At 55.4% G+C, this 26,722-nt stretch overlaps 2 protein-coding genes across 2 annotated transcripts; both read left to right on the top strand.

The window, feature by feature from the left end:
* The first annotated feature begins 1,272 nt into the window (after nt 1-1,272).
* On the top strand, nt 1,273-7,358 carry KRT18 (keratin 18). The gene is made up of 7 exons (XM_084610786.1): nt 1,273-1,760; nt 4,017-4,099; nt 4,697-4,853; nt 5,018-5,182; nt 5,503-5,628; nt 6,183-6,406; nt 7,087-7,358. The coding sequence occupies exons 1-7, from the start codon at nt 1,353-1,355 to the stop codon at nt 7,214-7,216; spliced, it is 1,293 nt and encodes a 430-aa protein (XP_084466912.1). The 5' UTR covers nt 1,273-1,352; the 3' UTR covers nt 7,217-7,358.
* Nucleotides 7,359-11,177: 3,819 nt separating this feature from the next.
* Nucleotides 11,178-20,035, top strand: LOC311510803 (uncharacterized protein). The gene is made up of 3 exons (XM_084610797.1): nt 11,178-11,309; nt 18,521-18,929; nt 19,516-20,035. Exons 2-3 carry the CDS (start codon nt 18,524-18,526, stop codon nt 19,662-19,664), a joined length of 555 nt encoding a protein of 184 aa, XP_084466923.1. The 5' UTR covers nt 11,178-11,309; nt 18,521-18,523; the 3' UTR covers nt 19,665-20,035.
* The last annotated feature ends 6,687 nt before the right edge of the window (nt 20,036-26,722 follow it).

Below are 26,722 nucleotides of genomic sequence, written 5' to 3'. Positions count from 1 at the left end.
GTACTTGTGGCACCTTAGAGACTAACCAATTTATTTGAGCATAAGCTTTCGTGAGCTACAGCTCCCTTCATCGGATACAAAATCCAGGAAAGTGTGTATAAAAATCAGGGCTTGCATGCCCAGAAATCTGGGTTTGCGTGCACAGAAATTGGGGTTTGTGGATTGTGAAAGCCGGACTTGCATGCATGGAGAACCATGTGAAGCATGAACGACGGACTGGATTAGCAAGCGTAGAGAACCCTGTTTGCATGCAACGTTAGCACATATTTGCATGCCGGGTTAGCATGCAGAGAAGACCACATTTGCACACGAGATTAGCATGCAGAGAGAACCATGTTTGCATGCCGAGTTAGCATGCAGAGAGAACCATATTTGCATGCTGGGTTAGCATGCAGACAGGACCACATTTGCACACCGGGTTAGCAAGCAGAGATCCCAGCTAAGCGAGCATGGAGATACTTGTTAGGGAGTGATTGCAGCCTGCTCTTTGCTGGCGCACCCCATCTACTTTGCCCCTATGCCCCACTCGGCTGGGGGCTGCTATGATCCCCCTGTCTCTGCACCTTCGGAATTTGGTGCAAGGGGACTCCGCTCAGCAGCAGATCAGCCCCCCACCCACGGGGTGCTGGGAAGCTAGAAGGAGGGGGCAAGCACTGTGGCAGCTAGAAGGAGGGGGCAAGCGCCGGATGCACTAATTGCAAAAGGCAAGCGAGGTTACCAAATGGCTCTCAACCCGCCCCGCCCCGGGAACTACGAGGGCAGGCTTCCCGGGCCGAGAGCCAGCGCAGGGGAGAAAGGCAGGTGGCTGCTGTGGCCAGCAATGGGCAACTCCATCCGTGCCACTTTCCCCTTTGCACTGACCAGACGCCTGGCCCCAGAATCACAGGCCCAAATCTCTTGCTCGACACCCCCCCCCCCCCCACCGCGCTGGCTTGACGACAGGCTTCAGCCCAGAGAGAGCTGGGACGGAAAGGCCCCAGCTCCCCCATGGCTCGCCAGATCTCTCCGCTAACTCTGCCCAGAACTCCCCCGTCCAGCCTCCTCAGCCAGGCACAGCTCAGGAACAGGCGTGGGTGGCTCTGGGTGGTATCTGGTTCCATGGAGCAGGGGCTGGGCCCTTGGCAAGGGTTCAGGTGAGCCGGCTGTGCAAACAAAGGCCACGACCAGGCCTTCGCCTAGCCCCACCTTCCTGGAGCAGAGGGAAGCTGGTAGAGGTGGGGGTGGCTAAGCCCTACCCGGCCCCTCCTCTGCTCCTGGCTATAAATTCCAGCCTGCATCCAGTCCAGCCCTGCACAGACGAAGACCTTACTAACTGCTGCAAACTCTTCTCTCTGTCCGTCCCCACCAGCACCATGAGTTTCTCCAGATCCACCTCCTACTCCAGCAGCCTGAGAAGTCCGAGCATCATGGGCAGGAGGTACGCCCCAAACACCAGTGCTGCCAGCGTCTATGCCGGGGCCGGGGGCTCTGGCTCGAGGATCTCCATGGCCAGGGCCACCAGCCTGGGCTCCAGCTTCCAGGGCAGCAGCTCTGGAGGCAGTTACGGCATCTCCCTGTCGGGCTCCGGGGTGGTGCAGAACGAGAAGGAAACCATGCAGGATCTGAACGATCGCCTGGCCTCCTACCTGGAGAGGGTGCGCAGCCTGGAAACCGACAACCGCAAGCTGGAGCTCCAGATCCGGGAGTTCATGGACAAGAAGGGCCCCAGGTCCCAGGACTGGAGCCGCTACTTCCAGATCATCGAGGACCTGAGGAACCAGGTGAGATGCTCCCTGCTCCTGCCTCCCCCGCCTAGCCTTGGTCACCTGGATCACGCTCAGCCCCCAAACCCACTGTATCAGGGAGGAGGTGGCACATGCAGGACCCCCCCCTGCCCAATTCTAGTACCACCTCTGCCTGGGACCAAGCAGGAACCCAATGAGAGAGGGGGACGATCATGCACCTGTCGGCATCCCCATATCTGGGATCAGCCCTCTGTCCCCCCCGCCTCCCCCCCCCGCCCCCCGAGGGGCAGGGCGTAGCGTGGGTTTGCTACCCTTGCAGGGGACCGTGCAGCAAGGGAAAGCCTAGGAACAAGGCTGCCCCCCTCTGGGGAGCGTTGCAGGGTTACTGACTTGCACCCATGTCCCAAGTGCAGCCCCATGCATTCACCCGCCTGGGCTCCCCCCAAGCCTCCAGGAGGTCCCTCGGCCATCAGCTCGCTGTGGTGCTGCGCCTGGGCATGCCAGGTCCGGCTGGGCTGTAGGCCAAGGTGAGGGGCCCAACCCAGCCCCCTGTGAGGCCCAGAGAGGGCAGGCACTGTTGCTGCAGCCTGGGGCTCATGCCCCCCTCCCCCCCCCCGAGTTACTCATTAACCTCCCCTGCACAGTGGCCTGAAGTTCAGCCAAGGTGCAAAAGCAGGGTGTGGTAGGGCGAAATCCTTGCTTTCCCCTGCTGCTCCAGCTACAGCCCCTTGGGGCAGCAGAGGGTTTAATTCCCCCCCACTCGGGGGGGCGCTGAGGGGGTCTCGGCCCCTCCCTCAAAGCAGATGATTATTCTAGTAGCGGCCCCGTTGCACCAGGCGCTGCACACCCACTGGGGGGAAAGCAGCCCCTGCCCTGGCATGCGCTCCCCTTCTAAATAGGCAGAGGGGAAACTGAGGCACAGAGCAGCAAAGCGACTTGCCCGAGGTCAGTGGTAGAGCAAGGGCCTGACCCCAGGTCTCACGAGTCCTGGTTCAGTGCTCTAGCCACTAGGCCACACTGCCGCTGTTGGGGCTGGTTTACTTTCCTTAATGTTTGTTGCGTGCCTGTTTCCTGAACCAGCCCCCCAGGGCGATCTCAGGGCCATTTGCTTGTTTGCTCCGAGCATCCTGCCTTGACTGAAAACTCTCTCCCCGTGCAGGGTGGGATGGGTCAGGGTAAAACCGGCGCGGTGGGGTGTAGCTGGGGTGGGCGGGGAACAAAGTGGATGTTTGTTCTCTCTCTGGGCTGAGTCACCATTGCAAACGGAACAAAGACACAGTGAGACCGTTTGGAAAGCTGCGGTGGGAACAGGTGTGCAGGGCAACAGGAGAAAGCCCCATCTGGAAGTGGGCAGAGCACTGGACTGGAAATGTGGGCTCTATTCCCAGCTCGCCCACTGGCTGGTTGGGTGACCTTGGGCAAGTCACGTCACTGCCCCATGCCTCGGTTTCCCCATCTCTGAGACGGGGATCTCACAGATTTTCAAAGTGCTCTGCACCCCCCGCACCAGTGCTGGGTTTTCGGCAAGCGCTTAGTATTTGGGGAGCAGGCCTAGAAAACTGGCTGTTATTTAGGGGAGTAGCCGGAGCTGAGCTCACGGCGAAATCCAGCCACCGTGGCCTGCTTTTCGGAGGGGCTGAGCAAACATGGAGGCTTCTGTTGGCACTGTGGGTTGCTCTCAAACCAGTCTCCAGTCGGGCACCCCAAAAGTGGGGTACCCCAAATTTTAGGCCACTTTGGGCCTAACTGTTGCCCAAGGTCACCCAGCGACGGGACTGGGAATGGGAGCCAGGACGCCTGGGTTTTATTCACCGGTAGGATCGCCTGTAGGACCCAGGCGTCCTGGCTCTCCTGTGCTCGTCAGCTGTAGTAATTCAGGGGTTACTCCCATTTTTAGGGCTCAGATCTCAGGGTGACGGGCCCCCGCGAATAGACCGGGCGGTGTCTCTTTAAGCGCCTTCGTCTCCCGTTGCTGTGGGAACCGCACCTGCCTTGCACCTGTGCTGAGCTAGACAAACAATGCTGTGGGTTGGCAGGAGCCCAGGAGATTCAGGTTCCCGGCGGAGGCTGGCACAGGAGAGCGATTCCTGGATCAGCGGCTGGGTGGGGCATCCTCTGGCTCTTGTGGGGCATCGCAGGGAGATGGGACCCTGCTGCCATCCCGGGGGCATGCACACCCCCCTGGGGGAGCTCAGAACTCAGCCCCTTGTCCGTGCCCCCCCTACCCAGCCAGCCCCAGGGCTGCTCTCTCCACCCACTGATCCGCCCGCCATGCATCTTCCCCCTGCCCAGATCTTCGAGAGCGCCGTGGGAAATGCCCGCATCGTCCTGCAGATTGACAACGCCCGCCTGGCCGCCGATGACTTCCGGGTCAAGTGAGCACCCCACCGAGCAGTCACTTTCCTCTCGCCCTGACCCCCGTTGCCCTGGCCGGGGCGGAGATCCCCTGGTGGGGTGGGAAGCCAGGAGGGAGGGGCACGACCCAGAGGGGAAGCTCCCTCCCCGCAGGGTATATGGGAGGGGTGCAGCAGCTCTGCTGAGCTGGCTGCACCCCGGATGTTGAGGGGACTCTGCCACACGGAGGGTGGAGAGGTCTGGCACTCAGGCTGCTCCCCCCGCCCCCAAGCACACAGACTCATGGTGCAGGAGTCTCAACCCCCAAACATACACCCCCGCCCTACTCACACACGTGGTGGGGGAGCCGTGTCCCTCAAATGCACCCCCTGCAGCACCCCAACAAATGGGGGAGGGGCTGTTCCCTCCCAAATGCACTCCCCCAAATGGAGGAGGGGCTCTGCCCTGCAAATGCACCCCCTGCAGCACCCTATACGTGAGGGAGGGGCTCTGCCCCCCCAAATGCCCCCTCCTCACCCCCACAGATGGCAGAGGGGCTCCAGCCCCCCTGCAGAGCTGGAGCTCCGTCCCCAAGCACTGAGCCTCTCCTGCTCCTCCTCCCCCCCCACCCGGCGCAGGTTCGAGTCGGAGCTGGCCATCCGCCAGTCGGTGGAGAGCGACATCAACGGGCTGCGGAAGGTCCTCGACGACACCAACATGAGCCGGCTGCAGCTGGAGGGCGAAATTGAGTCCCTCAGGGAGGAGCTGATCTTCATGAAGAAGAACCACCAGGATGTAAGCTGGGGAGGGGGGACTGTGCCCACGTGGGGCAGGACTATCCTGCGTGGCTCACCATTGGGGGGTAGAAGGTAGCCCCCAGAAGGGCCCAGGATGGGGTGGGGTGGGGGTTGCTTCTCCCAAAGAGTGGACATCTCATGGGTCTGGGATTGTCCCCGCAGGAGGTGGACAGCTTGCAGGCCCAGATCGCCAGCTCGGGGCTGACAGTGGAAGTGGATGCCGCTCAGCCTCAGGACCTGGGCAAGGTCATGGCGGAGATCCGGGCTCAGTATGACACGCTGGCGCAGAAGAACATGGCGGACCTGGACCAGCAATGGAACCAGATGGTGAGCCGGGGGAAGGGGTTACGGCCTGTCCCCAGGGGGGTCCCCCACTTCTTGCCACTCTCAAGAACTAGGCCACTTAAGTAGACTTCTTTGGGCACGTTCAGGATGAGTTCATGCCGCCAAGACCAGAATCAGGGGCGGTTCTGATCCAGGGCTCTGATTTGGCCCATGATGGAGACAGGGCTGCTGGAGCTCCATCCCCTGGGGTGTCAGGGTCTGGGAGGTGTGGACCAGGCTAGCTCTGGCTGGCAAGGAAGAGACTCCCTCCCACATCCTCAAGTAACTGGCCTGCCCCGTCCCTGCTCCCTGTCCCCCTCCAGATCACCCAGAGCACCGCGGAGATCACCGAGAACACAAAGGAGATCGAGGTGGCCCGCAGCAGTGTCTCCGAGCTGCGCCGCACCTACCAGACGCTGGAGATCGAGGTGGAGTCCCTGCGCAACCTGGTACGCTTCTCCTCCCGGGCCAGAGCTGGGGTCCCCCTGCTCCACTCCCGGCCCCACTGCAGCTGGGCTCCTCCTTCACTCCCCCGTCCCCAGCGCCGCTTTCCCCCTTCCCAGCACCAGGTCGGGTTCTCCCTGTCCCACTCCTCCCGCAGTACCACAGCTGGGCTCTCCCACATCATGTCCAGGGTCTCCTGCACCCTGTTGAGCCTCTCCCCAACCATGCGCAGGGAGGGGGCTTTCTCCTTGTCCTCCCCCAGAGCCCTGATCCAGCCCCAGCGCTCAGGCTGGCAACCACATTAGAGGTGGACAGCATCCCAGTGTGCCGGGGATACCCTCCGTGGGCGGCGGGGGAGCTAGCGTTGGCCCTGCCGGGGATACCCTCCGTGGGCGGCGGGGGAGCTAGCGTTGGCCTGTCACCCTCAGCCAGACCCCATCCTGGTTTCTCCTTGTCCAATGCTGCCCCCCCAAAGGGGAGGAACTGGTGCCTGGCATCCTCCCCAGAGGTATGGCTGGTGCCCACTGAGGCATGGCACTGACCTCTCCTCCCCTTGCAGAAAGCCAGCCTGGAGGCAAACCTGCGGGACGTGGAGCAGCACTACATCGTGCAGATGGAGCATCTGAATGGGCAGCTCCTGCGGGCCGAGGCGGAGCTGGCTCAGGTACGCAACGACATCCAGCGCCAGTCTGAGGACTACCAGGCCCTGCTGAACATCAAGGACAAGCTGGAGGCAGAAATCGCTACCTACAGGCAGCTGTTGGAGGGCGGAGAGGAGTTCAAGTGAGTGCCTCGGGTCGGGGCGTCGGTTCCTCCCTCAGCCCTGCTTCTTTCCAACTCCAGTAGGGAGGATTTAACCCTGGGGCCCCTGGACTTCGTCGTTTGTTCTGCTAGGGAAACCTGGCTCCAAGATAAACCATCTTGCCCCCCACTCCCTGTTATAGCAATTCCTAGCTGGGTTAGCTGAGGGTCCGGGAAGCTACTGTGATTTGACCCAGGCCAGAGAGGGTCAGTAATGCACCCAATAACCTTCCCAGTGTTTGGCCCCATTTGCTGGGCCACGGGGCCCCTGAGGTTCCCCCAGGGATGGGAAGGGGCAGTCAGGCTCAGATCCCCACCAGGAATGGGCTCTGTCCCTCTGAGGGGCCGTGCGGGACCAACCACACATATGGGGCTGTCCCCCAGAGGAGCCTCATCGCTAGAACCCCACGTTCCCTGGATTCATGGCCCTGGCAGGGAGCCGGTGGCGGGGCAAGTGGGTGCCCATTGAGTGGGGGCAGGGAGGAGCTAATGCTTGCCAGGGCATAATGCCACCCCAGGCTACTGATCCCGCGTGGGCTGCTCCCTGATGACCTCCCTCCCAAGGGGTGTGCGGCAGGTCTCCGTCTCTGGTTGCATGCAGTGGACCAGGGCCTCTGGGAAAGCCCCTTGAGTGTTCACGCTCCCTCTCTCCCACTCTGCAGCCTGCACGACGCTCTGGTGGACAGCAGCAGTGTCACGCAGACCACCCACCAGGTCGTCACCACGACCAAGAAGTTGGTGGACGGCAAAGTGGTGTCGGAGACCAGCAAGTCGCAAGTGATCGAGAACTGAGAAGACGCACCCCGTGGTCCCTGCTCCCTTCCCTTAGCATCTGGCATTGCGGTGCCCTGGGAGGGCCGCAGGCAGCCTGCTTTGCCTCCCTCCGCCCACTTGCTTGGTCAGCGGAACTCAATAAAATACGTAGTTGGCCTCAGAGCGGGCTGCTTCTCTTGGGCTTCGGGGGGGGGGGCTTTGGGGGAGGGGTGGGGGATCCTGGCTGAGCCCTGAGTTCCCTGCTAATGCGGGTGTAAAGTGGCCCCCTGCCCAAGGTGCTCAGAGCGCTTCCCATGCTGCCGCATGGCACCCTGGTCATGTAGGGTCGTAGCCCTATGTCTCCGATATCCAGATGGGAAAACCGAGGCATGTGGCAGATAAAACGACTTGCCCAAAGTCACAGAGCCAGTCACTGGCAGAGCTGGGATAGATGTCCAGTCCCTGGTCTAACCACTCCCCCAAACTTTTCCTAGCAAGGAGGAGGACCCAGGAGTCCTGAATCCCAGCCACTCCCCATCCCTGTTCTAATCATCAGTCTGCACTCCCCACCCAGAACCCAGGAGTCCTGATTCCCAGCCCCCACCCCCCCGCCCCACCCACTCTAATCATTAGACAGCACTCCCTCCCAGGGCCAGGGAGAGAACCTAGGAGTCCTGACTCCACCCCTCTTCCCCCAACCATTAGACTGCACTTCCCTCCCAGAGTCAGGAATAGAACCCAGGAGTCCTGATTCCCAGCCCCACCCCGCCCTAACCATTAGACCACATTCCTTCCCAGAGCCAGAGATAGAATCCAGAAGTCCTGACTCCCACTCCCACCACCCCACCCCACTAATCACTAGCCTGCACTCCCCTTAGTCAGGAAAAGAACTCAGAAGTCCTGATTCCCAGCAACACCCTCCCCCGACTCTAACCATTAGACCGCATTCCCTCCCATAGTCAGGAATAGGACCTAGGGGGTCCTGATCCCCAATCTCATGCTTTAACTAGCCTCCCCAATTCTAAGCTCTCACCCTTCCATTTCCCTCCTTCGGGGTTCCCGTCCTGCCTCCCTCCCCCGATCGCACAGACCCCATCTGTGTCTCTCTGAATGGCCCATTGCCATGGTGGGGCTTGGTCTGCAGTGGGGCTCATGGATTTAATTCCTCTTCCGCTAGTCCTGGGGCCATCCCAGGATGCCTTATTCCATGGAGGGGGGCTGCCCATGTCCAGCCCCCTAATGGCGCCGTGGCACTAAACTCAATAACCCCACTTTCCAGGCCTGTTGCAACTGGAGCGAACAAGTCGGGGCCACAGGCATCCTACACTTCACCCTTAGCACTAGATTGGGGGGGCGGAGCTGTTCTGCCCAGTGCAGTAGTCCATGGCTCTCCAAGGCTGGGCTGGCTAGTAAGTGGCCCCAGTAGCCTTCCATAAGGCAGAGCGCTGGTCGTATCCCTTCTGCTCTCTAAAGGCAGCTGGACCTAGAAAGACCCTCAGATTCCTGCCAGGAATCTGAGGGTCTTTCTAGGGTTTTCCCCTGACCGGTCTCCTCCAACTATCAGCCTCTTCCCCCGAAGGGGGTTGAATCGGTCACACTCATTTTGGCTCCTTAGATCCACGGTGGCATGGCCACAGATGAGTCCCTGGGTTGCAGGGCCCCTGGGTGCTATGGGGGCACAGTCACAGGGCAGTGGCAGAATGAAGGACCCCCCAGGCAGGCTGGCGGATGGGCGCCAGCCATGGAAGGAATCCCAAAATTTAGCACTTGGGGATGGAGAAGGGGTGGGGTATTCTTCCAAGCTCTGCCCAAGACATAAGCTCCGCCCATTCCTATGCCTAGTATGAGACGCTGCTCAGATGATGATGTTCAGTCCTGGCCTCTCCCACCAGGGGGCGCTGTAGGGAGCAGGGCAGGAGCGCTGGCCCTAGCGGCGAGCTCCCAGCTACTCCAGCCCCAGCCTCTCCCAGTGTAAAGTAGGCACAACAAGTGTCAGCTACTCCCTTTCCCGCTCCTAATGAGCAGAGTTGGGCAGACCCCAGCCTCGGGAGCAGGGAGGAGCAGCTGATTACTGAGGACGATTCAGAGGGAAGGGAATTTGGCAGGTGCTGCTCCACTCCCTTCTGCTGGGGCCAAGCAACCCCGCTGCTCTCAGCCACATTCATGTAAACACCAAGGAACCCCGCTGATTTCGGTGCCGTTCCTCCCGATTTGCCCCGCTAAGGGTAACCAGTGGGAGCCGGCGCTCCAGGTAACCTTGGGGTAACCCTTGCAGCAGCTGCCGCCCCTGTAGGTTGGGGCCCAGGCTTCCCACTCGCAGGGAGAGGAGTCGGGTTTGCATCCAGCACCCGTCTGCACTGAAACCAGATCAACTGATTAGAGCAACCAGAACCCCACATCCTTAAACGCCCACTGATTTCAATGGGAGTCAGGCACCTCAGTACCTCTGAGGATCTGGGCCTTTGTCCTCTCTGGGCATGCGCTTCAAACCGGGGGCTTTGGAGTAACAGTGGCGTGGGTGTGTGTGTGTGTGAGTGTGTGCAGGCTCAGGAGGTGTGGGGGTGTATTTGTGTGTGTTCAGCCTCGGGGGGGGTGTCCATGGGTGGGTGTGCAGGCTAAGGGGTGTGCGCGCACAGGCTGGGCTGGGCACTGCCTGTGTGTGTTCAGCCTCGGGGTGTGGGTGTGCGGGTGTGTACGCACACGCAGGTTTTTGTCGTCGCTTCTTGGGCCGTGAAATTGACGTTCACCAGCATTTACCGATCAAAATCAAATCCTTCCAAGCCACCGTAGGTAGGCGCGTTGCTGTGGCCTTCTGATGCTACAGTGGAGGGAGGGCGGGGCAGGTCAGTACTAGACAGCTAGACATGGGGGGCATGGAGGTTGCAGACTCACATGTATGTGGTGGGGGTGCAACCGTTTGTGTTAGGGCACCTTATTTCTCTCCACTACCCTTGCAGCCTCTTGTGCTGCCGGTCATCGCACGCCATGCCCAGAGCTGCTCCATCCCAGCCAGATGCCCCATCTCTCATGCCAGCCGGACCTTGCCTGTTCCCCTAGCCCTCCATCACCCTGTTTCCCTCTGGCTCAGCTGGAGCAGCCAAGGTCTCTGGTGGAGCTCAGATAACGCACTGGCCCTGAGATGGCAGCTAGAATAGCTCTGGCTGGGCAGAGCTGATAGATGGGTACAACACCCTCAAAGACAAATATTTGTTTCTGGGGAGAGACGGCCTTTTCCTGTGGGAACTTGTGCTAAGAAGGGGCCCTGTGGGCTAATGATCTTGTGCCAACCAGGGCAAACAGGGAATTCTCACTGATACCGCCCCGCTGTGCTTGGGAACCAGGGTGTTTGCAGAGAGGAGACCTAGGCTTCCCCTCCTGCTAGGCACAGCAGGGCCAAGTCTCATGCTAGTTGGTGCTTCAAAGCGCCAGCTTCTGGAGTCCCGGCGTGCAGAGACATTGGAAACGGGACTCTCGCAGCTCAAAACACAGATGGACAAGAAAAAGATCACAGGATGATTTTTTTAATGGCATGACTGTTGAGCCAATCATGATTTTGGGGGGGAGTTGACTCATGATTTGGAACCCCTCCAAGTGGGAGGCAGCATCTAGTGGTTAGAGCACAAGGTTGGGCACCAGGACACCGGGGTTCTGGTCCTGGCCCTGGACGAGGAGCAGGCAGGGGTACCTGCCTAGGGGAGAATTCCCTATTTAGCCAAGGAGCGGATGGTAGAGGCAGGAAGCTCTGATAGATCCTTCCGCCTGTGTGGGGTTCAGACCCTGGATCCCCCGCTCTGGGGTCAGAGAGTCCTGGATGAGTCAGTTATCCAGAACTCCCCACCATGCCCCACGGCTGCCTGAGTCATTCTCAAGGACACCCACTTCCCACGCTGCTCTGGCATGAGTCACCAGCAGGGACCCTGCTCCACCACTGAAACAGGGGACTTTGCTCACCCATTCTGTCAGGACAGGGTGAGGGGGGCTGCCTGCCCCGAACGGGGTGCCTAGCTACAGCAGGATATGCAAAGCCCTGGCAGACTCACCCCAAACGCAGACTGTGAAAGGAGAGGCGCACCCGTGCAAACGCAGAGACCATGCAACTGGCTTGGCAGGGGAGAGCTCAGGAGCGGTGCAGGTGAGTGTGTGTTTGTGTGTGTGACGGCACAAGGGTGAGTCACTGCTGAGATGACCTTGATCAGTGACTCCGTTGCCTTGGGGAAAACATACAAACAAAAGCCCCTTGTGTTACCACCTTATCTCCAGACACTAAACCCTTTGATGCAGTTAGCCTGGGCCCTTGACATGAGGGTCAGACACCCCACACAGAAATAAGAGGAAGGCAAGTGGAGAAATGCATTCACCCCAGCCAGGGAGCCCTGCGCAACCTCCTCTGGGCTTGTCTAGTGCAGACTGTGGGCTGCAGGGACCCCCAGCGTTGGGAGCTTCCCCATAGCAGTGCCCAGGTGGGACTCCAGTGCAGGAGCTTCCCCACAGCAACTCAGTTCTGGTGGCACTGCCCAGAAAGCGAAAGCTGGCACAAGCTCCCACCCCAAACATTCGTTCCCCTGCTAGCAGGCGTTCAGGAGAATAATCCGCAGTTAAACTTTAAACAACTTCCTCTCTCATATCCGCAGCTCACTGAGACGGACTCTGGTGGCGTGACCTCCCCCACAGCAATGCGGCTGCGTGGTGGCACGGCCTCTCCGAGTTGCAAGCGTGGCAGGGGCTTTCACGGGCCCCTCTGCGCGTACCCCCCACCGCCGTGTTAATGACAGCTCAGCCAGCAAAGCCTGAAGAAATTGAACCGGAGCCCTGGCGGGTGGGAACAAGGCTCACGGATGGATTGAAACTTCCAGGGTGCAGAGGGCCCCCGGTTCCCAACAAACTTCAGCTGTTGCCTGGATATCTTAGGGGTCTCAAACTAGGTGCCCCAAAACGAGGCATCCAGAGTTAGGGGTTACTTTGGAAAATTTGGTTGCACGTGACTAGATAGATAGATAGATAGATAGATAGATAGATGTTACTGGGTATTTATCTATCTGTTCAGGGCCCTGTACTCATTTAGCTTTGGTTGGGGTCTGTTGTGCCCATGGGAGGACTGTATATTGGCCGGGGGGTTGTCTCTAGTGGCACCGGATTCCAGGGGAACCCTTTGCCCCCTTGCCAGGCCGGTCTGTGTTCCAGGAAGCGGGCAGTGCCCCATCACAGCCAGGCAGGCAGTGTGTTCTTGCTGGAGGGGTGAGCCTTTGCTGCGTGGCTGGAGTGGCCCCATCAGAGGAGTGGGGGGGCGGGACGTCCCATACAGGCTCTGTCCGGGCAGAATCTCCTGCAGCCCTGGAATTTCTGCTCCAGACGGGAATGGGGCTGTCAGGCATTCTAGGGATTGTCAGAGCAGGCCGCAGCCCCTCCCCAAGGCTGGAAAGTCCCACTCTTGATGAGCATGATACCAACACAATGCCAGGCTCTGGGAGCAATTACAGGAACTATCTCTAATCTCTCTTCTTGATGGCCTCCCACTGCTGCTCATTTCACCTGCCAGCCCTGCATGCTGAGAACAGCCTCTAGGCAGGGTAGAGCTCCTAACGACCTTGCCTGCAGGCAGGAGAATCCCCTGGGATTATCATCCTGCTCAGCCTGTGGTGATAACCTACAGCAGAGGGAGTTCCTGCCTAGAGGGGTTCGGGGTGCATCAGTGTCAGCCTTTTGCCCCAGTGGAGAAGTACGAGATGGTGCTTTGCACCAGGACAGCTCACCCCATTGTGAATTGCACCCAGACAGCCCCGTTGTGTCATGTCTCTACACCAGTGTAATGGTTTTGCACCGGTGCAGTTGCGAATTTCATTGGTCTAGACCATCCCAGGGAAAGATGAGGAACCTGGGAGGAGATTAAGGCAGCGAGGGGAGCTGGGCATTCACACCTCCTCGGTGCCTTTGATCACTGCACCCCCAGGCTTCTAGGGGCTGAGCCTTCCTCCCACGGCCTGGTCACACAACACCCACCATCCCTTCTCTCTCCTTCAAAATCTGTCCCGCTTGGACACCTCTATGTGCGATCCAGCCACACTGAGAGCCACGCTGGGGTAGTCTGGCCCCCCATAGTCCTTCAACAGGGTCCCACGCCCAGTGCGGACACACCAGCATGGCAGGGATCAAAACGAGCCACGCCCACGAGAAGGGCCCTGGGCTCCAGGCTTGGGGGCTGTGATGAGCTGGAGTCCAGGCTCATCACAGCCCCCGAGCCTGGAGCCCAGGGCCCTTCCTCCCTCCTGGCCCGGCACAGAGGGAAGCCTGGGGCTTTCCAGGCCGCAGCTGGGAACACTCCACATCGCCGGCTACCTGGGTGTGCTGCTCCAGCCTGGCAGAGAAACCAGAGGGGCCTTCCTCCAGCCCCGGGGTGCAGCTACACGACAGAATTGCCTCTCCCCTCCTCATTGTCTTTCCACTGCCCTGTCACGCGCTAAGGAGAATCCAGGGCACCTGGCACAAGTGGACTGGCAGAGGCTCCAAATCCTCCATTTATCCCCACACCACCAGCAGCAGGGCAAGTGTCTGTGTCCACACCTTTTCCCTGACCCCCACATTCCCCTCCACACTGACTGGTGACTGCAGAAGGATCACCCGACCCGAGGCCATGATGCTACAGTGAAGAAGCTAGCTTCTATCCTCCCACAGGCCTCCCTAGCCAGAGCCTGCATGTTGTTCTCATAGGGAAGCGTCTGGGTATTTTGATTCCTCTGGAATTTCAGGGCTGGGCTGGGGTCAGTTGTTTTTGGTCCTTTCTCCTCATTGTTTCAACAGCTCACATGCAGCCAAGCAGGAATGTCTACCCAGCTGCCAGGAATGACAGGACTCCCAGCGGGTGTGGGGTCCACGCGTGTTTATTGTGCAAATGTCTCTGCCGGCCCACTGGGGTCCCTGGGCTCCAGCCCCTGGAGAGGCAGAGTTCAAGTTAAGCTCTCCCCGCTGCATGGCTCCGTGTTGTGCACTGATCAAGCAGAGGAGGCAGATGCAGCGTGGAGTGAGTGCCAGGGACAGAAGCTAGCGTCCCAAGAAAGCTAGCTTTTCAGAGAAACAAATTTAATAGTTTTATTAAGATAATGTTGAAGTAAAAAGGAAACGGTACAGAGTTTAAGCATAGAAATTTCTGGTTATCAGGGAATAAGGTACAGATTATCAAGGGGTGTGAAATTAGGTTTAGGAACGGGTGGCGTAAGGAATACATAATCTGCAATCTCCCCGATTGGGGGTAGAAGTTTAACCGGTCAAAGTACAGACATTGAGATATGGGGGTATGTTGTCCATAATACACCCGTGTTAGGTTTCACTTCTCTGCACCCAACCCAGGAAGCATTCCCCGCTCCTGCGGCAAACACTCTGGGCTCTGTCTCACCTCCGCTGGTGTCTGTCCCCAGGCAGAGGATGGTAAAACCAGTGTGCACAGGCCAGCGTGCAAGAACAACCCTACCATAACAAATCGGCATGTGCAGCCAAGCACTCACAAGCAATCCTACAATAACAAACCCGTGTGTACTGCCCGGTCCTCACAGGCAACCCTACAATAACAAACCAGGCTGCACAGCCCAGAACTCAGGAGTGACTATATCAAAACAAATCATTGAATGCACACATTTCCCTTGTGGAGCTGCAGGCAGGATCTCAGCTTGCCACACAAGCTTTGCACTGATGGGGGGGGGGGGGATCTTACAGTAGAATTTGGTCCTAGAAGAACCCAGTCCAGCTAACCCAGTGGTTCTCAAACTTGTGTACAGGTGACCTCTTTCACATAGCAAGTCGCTGAGTGCAACCCCCCTTATAAATTAAAACATTTTTAAATATATTTAACACCATTATAAATGCTGGAGGCAAAGCGGGGTTTGGGGTGGAGGCTGGCAGCTCGTGACCCCCCATGTAATAACCTCACGACCCCCTGAGGTTTCCCAACCCCCAGTTTAAGAACCCCTGAGCTAGCCCCTTTCATCCACATTCTGTGTGAAATGGGCAAGCAGGGACAGGAAGTTAGGAATCTGACCAAAAGTGGCTCATTGCTTCCTTTTGGGTCAGGCGAGGCATGTTCTGCCCCACAGTCTGCTGACATATCCATGTCAGGCAATCTAGGGATGAGCCCAGCACTCGATCTGTTCACACTCCAATTCACACTCTGGATTTTGCTTTGGCATGAATCCATGTCCACGTGGGAGCCGGGATCACTCAGCATCCCTGGAAAACACGGTGCCATGCAAAGGTGATGGCGTCGCGCAGCTCACGCTTCAGGGGGCAGACTCCGCACCAGGGCAGGGGCAGAGGGGATGCATCTTGCCTTCCTCCTATCCAGGGGCTGTGGAGGCTGGTGCAGCACCCCAGCTCAGGCTGGTGCAGCCCTGAGCACCACAATGGCCCCTTGTGGGCGCTCAGAATGGCTGGGGCACACATCTGCACCGGCCCAAACTCCTCGGGGCCCCTTCCCACCAGGGCCGCTGCAGAGACAGTCCGCAGCTCTATTCACCAGCTCTGGGCATGGTGTAGGGGATCTCTGTGCCACTCCCCAAGGGAGCATTATACCTGCCCTAAGGCCCTTTTTGCAGCCATAGAACCAGGCTGAACCTGGCTGCAGGTCCTGGGGACATTAAAGTCAATGGGAGTTTCTTACATCCCACAAGGTGGGACTATAGGTCCCTGGCTGGAAAAGGGTGGAGTCCATGCGTGGGTATGCAGGTATTTGGGGAGAGGTTCCTAGCCTGGTCCATGCTGGCCCTGTAGCTGTGGATGCTAGAAATACCCTGTCTGGTCTGGGTGAAAGGAGATACCAGGGGGTGAGTCACCCGGGAGCAGGGGCCAGCAGGAGGCATATGCAGCACTGAAAACTCACTCAGGCTTTGTGCTATGACTCTGCACCAGGCTGCATTTCAACTGGGGGGGGGGTTAACAGGGAAGCCCTCTTTCCTGTTACTGAGGTTGCAGCGCCATCATGTGGCCGTTTTGTTTTACTCCTTGAGAACACCCAAAAATTTTGTTTGCTGCGTTGGTGCAGCCATGCTGGCCCTAGGCTATGAGAGAGACAAGGTGGGTGAGGTCATCGCGTTATTTGGAGCAGCTTCTGTTGGAGAAAGAGACAAGAGGAGCTCTGTGGAGCTTGGAAGCATGTCTCTTTCCCAACAGAAGTCGGTCCAATAAAAGATATGACCTCGCCCACCTTGTCTCTCCCCACTCCATAGATAAAACTGGGTTTATATCCCCCTCTGTTTATTTGCCATCTTGCTGAGCTCTGCTTTGATTGTTCAGGGCCTATGAGCAACCCTCCAGTAACAATCCAGTGTGGGGAGCCCCAGCCTTCAGGAAGGGGGCGAGGGCGCCTCTGATAACAAACCAGCATGTGCAAATTAGCCTTCATAAGCAACCCTGCACAAACAAAGGAGTTCGCACAGTCACTCCAGCACTCAGGAGCAACCCTGCGATAACAAACTAGTGTGTTTAACCCAGCACTCAGGAGAAACCCCACAATACTAGCCTACATAGCCCCACACTCAGGAGTGACTCTACAATAACAAACCAGTTTGCAGAGCCCAGCACTGAGACGTGACTCTACAATAACAAACCAGTATGCATAGTCCCTCACTCAGGAACGACCCTACAATAACAAACTGGTGTGCATCTCCCTGCAACTCACATGCTGAAAACCCTGCCAGTGCCATCTCACAGAAATCCCAGAGCCCTTTGGCAGAGTAATAGCCACATGAATAATGTTAAGGACCATTTCACACCAGCCAGGGAAACTGTGTTACCACCCTTCTAGCAAGAACCAGCTCACTAGGGACTTGCTAGGCCATTGTAAAGGCATCAGCTAAGTCTCTGGGTAAGCGATGGAGCTGGTGAGTCCACAGCAGCTTCACACGATGGATCGGGGCAGCAGATTAAAGGAAGGAGCCATTAGCCCATCCTGTAGGTCCATGGATTCTTTTGGCTCTGCACTAAAGGGTTTGGATCTGCCCTGTGGTTCTCCCTTCCACAACCTTGCCTCATCTCATGTGCAGAATACACAGCAGAGCCCTCCAGTGTGGACAGGGGAGGAGAGATCCGCAAATGTTAAACAGGAGGGGAGAATGGGGAACACGAAGACAAACATTCCAAGCAATAGAATCAAATTCCTTCCAGACACGGCGGCAGGTCAGTGACTGAGAGTTGATGAATCATGGGTTTGTAGCAGCTGGTTTGTAAAAGATATTACTATATCATACACATATATACACCTGATGTGATCAGTAAGAAAGAAAGAAAGAAAGAAAGATATGTATCAATAGATAGATATGTATCAATAAAGAAAGATATTATGGAGAGAGAGCTATGTATGCAGATAGATCAAATTCAAAGTAGCTGTTAGCTTTACAGTTTCATGCCCAACTTTGATCTGAATCTTCTGAACTCCATATGCCAATAGCATTCTCTAGCAGTGGCTGGGCAGGACATATATGCTGTCATCCGCTACTGGCTGGAACACAGAGGAGGTAACGGACCTATTACTGCTCACCATTAGAGGATGTCTATGTTAGCTCAAGTGGCTGAGGTCTGTGGTCTTGGAGCTAAAGGAGCAGGGCCCTAGGCTAGGGTCATCAGCTCTGGGGTTCTGGGGTTTGGTTGCAAGAAGCTCCAGGTGTGATTCTCCCTTGTACACACCTAAAGTCGGTATGAAATCATCACAGATCAGAACCACTGCAGTTGACACCCCCTACACACGGGGGTGAATGGTGACACATGGTGACACGGGGGTGAATGGTGACACAAAGGTGTGAGAATCAGGGCCCCATAGCCAAAGCAGTGATGTAAGTCCTGCTCTACACTAGGACTTTAGGTCGAATTTAGCAGCGTTAAATCAATGTAAACCTGCACCCTTCCACACGATGAAGCCCTTCATTTCAACTTAAAGGGCTCTTAAAATCGATTTCCTTACTCCACCCTGACAAGTGGATTAGTGCTTAAATTGGTCTTGCCGGGTCGAATTTGGGGTACTGTGGACACAATTCGACGGTATTGGCCTCCGGGAGCTATCCCAGAGTGCTCCATTGTGACCACTCTGGACAGCACTCTCAACTCAGATGCACTGGCCAGGTAGACAGGAAAAGAACCGTGAACTTTTGAATCTCATTTCCTGTTTGGCCAGCGTGGCAAGCTGCAGGTGACCATGCAGAGCTCATCAGCAAAGGTGACCATGATGGAGTCCCAGAACGCAAAAGAGCTCCAGCATGGACCGAACGGGAGGTACGGGATCTGATCGCTGTATGGGGAGAGGAATCCGTGCTATCAGAACTCCATTCCAGTTTTCGAAATGCCAAAACCTTTGTCAAAATTTCCCAGGGCATGAAGGACAGAGGCCATAACAGGGACCTGAAGCAGTGCCGCGTGAAACTTAAGGAGCTGAGGCAAGCCTACCAGAAAACCAGAGAGGCGAACGGCCGCTCCGGGTCAGAGCCCCAAACATGCCGCTTCTATGATGAGCTGCATGCCATTTTAGGGGGTTCAGCCACCACTACCCCAGCCGTGTTGTTTGACTCCTTCAATGGAGATGGAGGCAACACGGAAGCAGGTTTTGGGGACGAAGAAGAAGATGATGATGATGGGGTTGTAGCTAGCTCACAGCAAGCAAGCGGAGAAACCGGTTTTCCTGATAGCCAGGAACTGTTTCTCACCCTGGACCTGGAGCCAGTACTCCCCAAACCCACCCAAGGCTGCCTCCTGGACCCAGCAGGCGGAGAAGGGACCTCCGGTGAGTGTACCTTTTAAAATACTATACATGGTTTAAAAGCAAGCATGTGAAAGGATTAATTTGCCCTGGCATTCGCGGCTCTCCTGGATGTACTCCCAAAGCCTTTGCAAAAGGTTTCTGGGGAGGGCAGCCTTATTGCGTCCTCCATGGTAGGACACTTTACCACTCCAGGCCAGTAACACGTACTTGGGAATCATTGTACAACAAAGCATTGCAGTGTATGTTTGCTGGCGTTCAAACAACATCCGTTCTTTATCTCTCTGTGTTATCCGAAGGAGAGTGATATCATTCATGGTCACCTGATTGAAATAGGGTGCTTTTCTTCAGGGGACACTCAGCGGTGCCCGTTCCTGCTGGGCTGTTTGCCTGTGGCTGAACAGAAATGTTCCCCGCTGTTAGCCACGGGGAGGGGGAAGGGTTGAGGGGGTAGCCACGCGGTGGGGGGAGGCAAAATGCGACCTTGTAACGAAAGCACATGTGCTATGTATGTAATGTTAACAGCAAGGTTTACCCTGAAAGAGTGTAGCCACTGTTTTATAAAATGTGTCTTTTTAAATACCGCTGTCCCTTTTTTTCTCTCCACCAGCTGCATGTGTTTCAATGATCACAGGATCTTCTCCTTCCCAGAGGCTAGTGAAGATTAGAAAGAAAAAAAAACGCACTCGTGATGAAATGTTCTCTGAGCTCATGCTGTCCTCCCACACTGACAGAGCACAGACGAATGCGTGGAGGTAAATAACGTCAGAGTGCAGGAAAGCACAAAATGACCAGGAAGAGAGGTGGCAGGCTGAAGAGAGTAAGTGGCAGGCTGAAGAGAGTAAGTGGCGGGCTGAAGACAGGGCTGAAGCTCAAATGTGGTGACAGCGTGATGAGAGGAGGCAGGATTCAATGCTGAGGCAGCTGGAGGATCAAACCAGTATGCTCCAGTGTATGGTTGAGCTGCAGCAAAGGCAGCTGGAGCACAGACTGCCACTACAGCTCCTGTGTAACTAACCGCCCTCCTCCCCAAGTTCCATAGCCTCCACACCCAGACGCCCAAGAACGTGGTGGGGGGGCCTCCGGCCAACCAGCCACTCCACCAGAGAGGATTGCCCAAAAAACAGAAGGCTGGCATTCAATAAATTTTAAAGTTGTAAACTTTTAAAGTGCTGTGTGGCATTTTCCTTCCCTCCTCCACCACCCCTCCTGGGCTACCTTGGTAGTCATCCCCCTATTTGTGTGATGAATGAATAAAGAATGCATGAATGTGAAGCAACAATGACTTTATTGCCTCTGCAAGCGGTGATCGAAGGGAGGAGGGGAGGGTGGTTAGCTTACAGGGAAGTAGAGTGAACCAAGGGGCGGGGGGTTTCATCAAGGAGAAACAAACAGAACTTTCACACCGTAGCCTGGCCAGTCATGAAACTGGTTTTCAAAGCTTCTCTGATGCGTACCGCGCCCTCCTGTGCTCTTCTAACCGCCCTGGTGTCTGGCTGTGCGTAACCAGCAGCCAGGTGATTTGCCTCAACGTCCCACCCCGCCATAAACGTCTCCCCCTTACTCTCACAGATATTGTGGAGCACACAGCAAGCTGTAATAACAGTGGGAATATTGGTTTCGCTGAGGTCTAACCGAGTCAGTAAACCGCACCAGCGCCCTTTTAAAAGTCCAAATGCACATTCTACCACCATTCTGCACTTGCTCAGCCTGTAGTTGAACAGCTCCTGACTACTGTCCAGGCTGCCTGTGTACGGCTCCATCAGCCATGGCATTAAGGGGTAGGCTGGGTCCCCAAGGATAACTACAGGCATTTCAACATCCCCAACAGTTATTTTCTGGTCTGGGAATAAAGTCCCTTCCTGCAGCTTTTGAAACAGACCAGAGTTCCTGAAGATGCGAGCGTCATGTACCTTTCCCGGCCATCCCACGTTGGTGTTGGTGAAACGTCCCTTGTGATCCACCAGAGCTTGCAGCACTATTGAAAAGTACCCCTTGCGGTTTATGTACTCGCCCGCTTTGTGCTCTGGTGCCAAGATAGTGATATGGGTTCCGTCTACGGCCCCACCATAGTTAGGGAATCCCATTGCAGCAAAGCCATCCACTATGACCTGCACATTTCCCAGGGTCACTACCCTTGATATCAGCAGATCTTTGATTGCGTGGGCTATTTGCATCACAGCAGCCCCCACAGTAGATTGCCCACTCCAAATTGATTCCCAACTGACCGGTAGCTGTCTGGCGTTGCAAACTTCCACAGGGCTATCGCCACTCGCTTCTCAACTGTGAGGGCTGATCTCATCTTGGTATTCAAGCACTTCAGGGCAGGGAAAAGCAAGTCACAAAGTTCCATGAAAGTGCCCTTACGCATGCAACAGTTTTGCAGCCACTGGGAATCGTCCCAGACCTGCAACACTAGGCGGTCCCACTAGTCTGTGCTTGTTTCCCGAGCCCAGAATCGGCGTTCCACAGCATGAACCTGCCCCATTAGCACCATGATGCATGCATTGGCAGGGCCCATGCTTTCAGAGAAATCTGTGTCCATGTCCTGATCACTCACGTGACCGCGCTGACGTCGCCTCCTCGCCCGGTATCGCTCTGCCAGGTTCTGGTGCTGCATATACTGCTGGATAATGCATGTGGTGTTTAATGTGCTCCTAATTGCCAAAGTGAGCTGAGCGGCCTCCATGCTTGCCTTGGTATGGCGTCCGCACAGAAAAAAGGCGCGGAACGATTGTCTGCCGTTGCTCTGACGGAGGGAGGGGCGACTGACGACATGGCTTACAGGGTTGGCTTACAGGGAATTAAAATCAAAAAAGGGGGTGGCTTTACATCAATGAGTATTTCAGGCAGGACTTCACGGAGGGTTCCAATTAGAAATGGTGCACCTAAGTAATTGTTCTTATTGGAACAAGCAGGTTGGTCTGGCCTCTGATTGATACATGGCTAGATTTACCTCGCTGCACCTTCTCTGAGAGTGACTGCAGTGTGACCTAGAGGAATGAGTTCCCTAGACGGGGGAGGGGGGGAAGCAAATGAGTACAAAACAAATCTGGTCTATTTCTTGTTTTGATCCACTCCATCTATCTTTTACATCTTTGGCTGGCAGCAGACGGTGCAGAAGGACTGCAAGCCATCCACATCTCATGGCTGCTCGGCAGAAGATGGTACAATAGGACTGCTAGCAATCCGTATCGCCTGGCTGCTCACCATAAGAAGGTTCAATAGGACTGACTGCAGGACTAAAGAGAATGACCTGGTCAAGTCACTTCTAATGTAGTCCCTATACCCATGTCTGCCCAGGCGCTCCTGGCCAATGTGGCCAGGAGCACCTCGGACATGATAATGACGGCTACCAGTCCTATTGTACCGTCTGCTGCCACAAGGCAATGGGTTGCTGCTACTGTGTAGCAATGCAGTACCACGTCTGCCAGCACCCAGGAAACATACGGTGACGGTTACCTGAGCGGGCTCCATGCTTGCCGTGGTATGGCATCTGCACAGGTAACTCAAGAAAAAAGGCGCGAAATGATTGTCTGCTGCTGCTTTCATGGAGGGAGGGAGGGAACGGGGGCCTGATGATATGTACCAGAACCACCCGCGACAATGTTTTAGCCCCATCAGGCATCGGGATCTCAACCCAGAATTCCAATGGGCAGCGGAGACTGCGGGAACTGTGGGATAGCTACCCACAGTGCAACACTCCGGAAGTCGACGCTTGCCTCGGTACTGTGGAAGCACTCCGCCAAGTGAATGCACTTAATGCACTTAGAGCATTTTCTGTGGGGACACACACACTCGAATATATAAAACTGATTTCCAAAAAACCGACTTCTATAAATTCGACCTAATTTCGTAGTGTAGACATAACCTAAGAGACACATCCCATGCAAAGGACTCAGGAAGTTGCAGTGGGGCTGGGATCAGACTCTATTACCAGGGTTTTTCAGCTGTAAAGGTTGTTTGTATTCAAGTGGCACTTTATTCTGTGAGTAGCCCAGGGCCTAGCAGAGGCATTGTTGCCCAAGAGATCCCTGCAATGGGTCTGCAACTGGCTCACAAAGCTGCCCCTGATTCCAACAGGCCATGGTTGTGCTGCCTGTCCACAGCAAGGAGCAGTCCTGTATATGCCTCCCTTGCAGCCATTGGAGGTGGGAAGAGACATCTCCCTGCTGAAAAGCACCTGGGGGTGCAGTCATTATGTCTAGCTCAGGTGCTTCCCTGCCCCCATTACTGGGGTAACTGAGCACCTCACTCTTTAATGGATTCATCCTCCCATCCTTCCCATGCAGCAAGGCCATGCTGTTTCCCTATTCCCCCACTCTAGCTCCAGGTGGCTGCTTTATCCATCAGTTCCCATATCCATAGGAAGGAGCATCGATGATGTTGTCTGAGTTGTGGAGCGTTCAGGGTATGATTGAGCTGTGCAAGCTTCCTCTGGTGACACTTTGCTCCATTGAGTAGGGCATCCTTGGGCATGGTGCCCCCCTCTGCTGCTGATCCTGCTCTGGATGTACGTCTTGCAGAGGCAGTATGGGAGATTCTTCCAGAATGCACTGAGACAAACCCAGTCAGGCAGCATGATCAGAGCTTCTTGTTATTATTCATCTTCTAACAGCAGGGTATCATGGTGCCAGGTGCTTTACGAACACAGTGAGAGACAGCTCCTGCCCTGAAGAGTTTGCCCTCTAGACAACACAAACAATTATTTGGGAGGGGAAACTGAGGCATGAAGCAGGGAAGTGACTTACTCAAGGCCATGGAACAGAGTCAGAAATAGAACCCAGGTCTCCTGACACCCACTTCAGTACCCAAACCATTGTCTTAATAACACTGCAGCTCGGCAGTGTGCTTAGGCAGTGTGACCTAGTGGATAATGGACTGGACTGGGATTTAAGAGACCTGAACCCTGCCACCTGGCCTGCTGGGTGACCTTGGGCAAGTCACTTCCCTGCTCCATGCCTCAGTTTCCCTATATATACAATGGGGTAATGATACTGACTTCCTTTGTAAAGCATTTTGAGACCTACTGATGACCAGCACTCAATCAGACCTAGGAATTTGTTATTTAATGAATATTTTCTGTCAGATCTCACTGGGATGGGTCTTGTTTTGTAAATGCCTTTTCTGGGCAATTTCCCCCCTTCCTCACCCCCAGCTTTTGACCCTGCCTGAAGTGAAATACAGTGAAGTACCCTGGTTAATGCAGCCACAATGGGCAATCATCTGCGTAGTGAATAATATTCTTACTTTCCCTACTGATGATGGGGGTTGGGACACAAAGCAACATTCCTTTATTAATAGTTTACATGTACCTAACTCCTTTCATCTGAGGATTTCAAAGCACCTTACGTGTGTGAATTAAACCAGTGTATTTATTATAATCATTAGTTATTATGATGATTATTAACTTCCCTCTCAGGTAGGCCAGCATTATTAACCCCGGCATTTTACAGGGCTGTGCAGTGAGTTGACCACGGGCACACAAGGAGTTACTAACAGGATTAGGAAGAGAACCAAGGAGCCCTATGTCCCAGTCCCCTACTTTGACCAATATGCCACATTGTCACTATTGTATCACAATCTTTCCTAGAGCCAGACTGGATAAAACTACAGTCCAGGAATGGATTACAGTCTTTTAAAGTGATGGCCCCTTTAAGAGAGACAGAGAGAATTTTGAGCATACCAAGTTCTGAGTCGGTTGGGCAGAGAAGTGGAGGAACAAGCTGCAACATGGGGATTTCTCTTAGCAAGACCCAAAAGGCTTCCATAAATCGGGGACCTGACCAGAAACTGGGGACCAGAGAACCAACGATTCTGTGGTTTTCCCATCACCTTCGCAAAGGTATGGGGATTTAGGTATAGGGGCTAATTTGAACAAGGGGCATGATTCGGGGTGGTTGCTTCACTTGTGGACTCCTGGGTTCTAACCCCAGCCCTGGCAACTACCTTGCTGTGTGGACTCAAGCAAGTCAATATGCTGCTCTGTGACTCAGTTTCCCCATCTACAATACTCACCTATGCCACAGGAGTGTGTGGAGGAATCATCAGCTCATGTTTCCAGCAGCATTAATAATGCAGAGAGTTGGTTTGAGAGAGAGAAATGGGAATTTAGAGATTATTTTTGTTTCCTTTTTTCAAACAATAAATTGGAGGATTTTGTGGGGTGAAAGAAAGGTGTTGCACTGGCAGTCTGGGGACCTTAGGCCTGTCTAAGGAGTTGGGACCAATCATCTCTGGGAGTGAAAGGGCCTTCACTCTCTCTGTTAGCCGGGATTATGAGCCTACCACAGATCATAGGCTAAGCAGAGGTGTCCCGGGTCAGTACTAGGGTACTGCAGTAAGTGGTACTAAGGACGCACTAAGGGGTGCTCTTTCTTCCAAGTCTGCAGGGATACTCCAGTATTGCCCTTGTGGGTGTGGCGCTGCAGGGAGTGGTGTGGCTCTCCCCTCAAGTCAGTACAGACTCCAGCATGCTGAAGGGAGGAAGGAATTATGCTGCAGCAGTAGCCGTATTTCAGATGAGCTGCAAAAACCAAGATGTTGACCATTTGGGCTCCCTTCAAACCCTATGGCAGGGTGCCAATAACTGGGGTGAACCCCTTTCATCACTGTAGTAGGCATCTGCCCTGCAGCTGTGCTACTGTAGCATTTCTAGTGTAGATATATCCTCAAAATGTGTATCGGCATAGCTACCTAGGTCTGGGGCATGAAAAAACCAGACACCTGAGCCATGTAGCTATGCTGTCATGACCCCCAGTGTAGACGCAGCTATATTGATGGAAGAGGGCTTCCATGGATGTAACTTCATGGTGTTCCTACAGTGACAGAAAAAACTCTTCTGTTGGACAGGCTGCGGCAACACCGTGGGGCTATGCCGGCACCAACTCCATGGCCTAGTTGTCTCTTATCCTGATGTAAGTGTGGCTTTCTTTGGTTTAGCTTAAATCCTATCCCAAGTGACATAAGTTAAACCGAAAAGGCCATTCATACCAGAATAAGAGTGTCCACATAGGAGGAGGTGGTGCCAGAGCGGTATGATAACACCGGGATAAGGGGTAAAACTTTCCTGTGTAGACAAAAGCCTGCGGGGCTGCGGGTTGGTTACACAGCACTGGTGTACAGCTGGAAATAAACCTGTTCCTTGCTGCTCATGGTCAGCCCGGACCACACTGCCTCCATAAACTGCCATGACCCCAGAGGTGGCTGCCTTGCAGTGTCAGGGAGATGTTGATTATCATCCTGCTGTGGTCTTTCGAGTGGGCCCAACACCCTGAACAAAGTGCCCCTCACAGACATGCTCTCGCCTCCGCCAGCTGCCCCTCACACCCCACTAACCACCCCGAGACATTCCCAACCCCACCAACTGTCCCTCTGAACTACCCCAACCCCACCAACTGCCCCCTGAGACATTCCCAACCCCACTAACTGCCCCCTGAACTACCCCAACCCCACCAACTGCCCCCTGAGACATTCCCAACCCCACTAATTGCCCCCTGAACTACTCCAACCCCACCAACTGCCCCCTGAACTACCCCAACCCCACCAACTGCCCCCTGAGACATTCCCAACCCCACTAACTGCCCCCTGAACTACCCCAACCCCACCAACTGCCCCCTGAGACATTCCCAACCCCACTAACTGCCCCCTGAACTACCCCAACCCCACCAACTGCCCCCTGAGACATTCCCAACCCCACCAACTGCCCCCTGAGACATTCCCAACCCCACTAACTGCCCCCTGAACTACCCCAACCCCACCAACTGCCCCCTGAACTACCCCAACCCCACCAACTGCCCCCTGAGACATTCCCAACC

The sequence above is a fragment of the Lepidochelys olivacea genome, assembly GCF_965140295.1.
Source record: "Lepidochelys olivacea isolate rLepOli2 genome assembly, chromosome: 20".
NCBI lineage: Eukaryota > Metazoa > Chordata > Testudines > Cheloniidae > Lepidochelys > Lepidochelys olivacea.
This window is presented reverse-complemented; position numbering and strand designations above follow the sequence as displayed.

Excerpts from the sequence above, each read along its gene's own strand:
- LOC311510803 (XM_084610797.1), top strand. The coding sequence starts at position 18,524 with ATGAAGGACAGAGGCCATAACAGGGACCTGAAGCAGTGCCGCGTGAAA. Across the intron at positions 18,930-19,515 it reads AGGCGGAGAAGGGACCTCCG|CTGCATGTGTTTCAATGATC; the intron begins GTGAGTGTACCT and ends TCTCTCCACCAG.
- KRT18 (XM_084610786.1), top strand. The coding sequence starts at position 1,353 with ATGAGTTTCTCCAGATCCACCTCCTACTCCAGCAGCCTGAGAAGTCCG. Across the intron at positions 4,854-5,017 it reads TGAAGAAGAACCACCAGGAT|GAGGTGGACAGCTTGCAGGC; the intron begins GTAAGCTGGGGA and ends TTGTCCCCGCAG. Across the intron at positions 6,407-7,086 it reads GAGGGCGGAGAGGAGTTCAA|CCTGCACGACGCTCTGGTGG; the intron begins GTGAGTGCCTCG and ends CCCACTCTGCAG.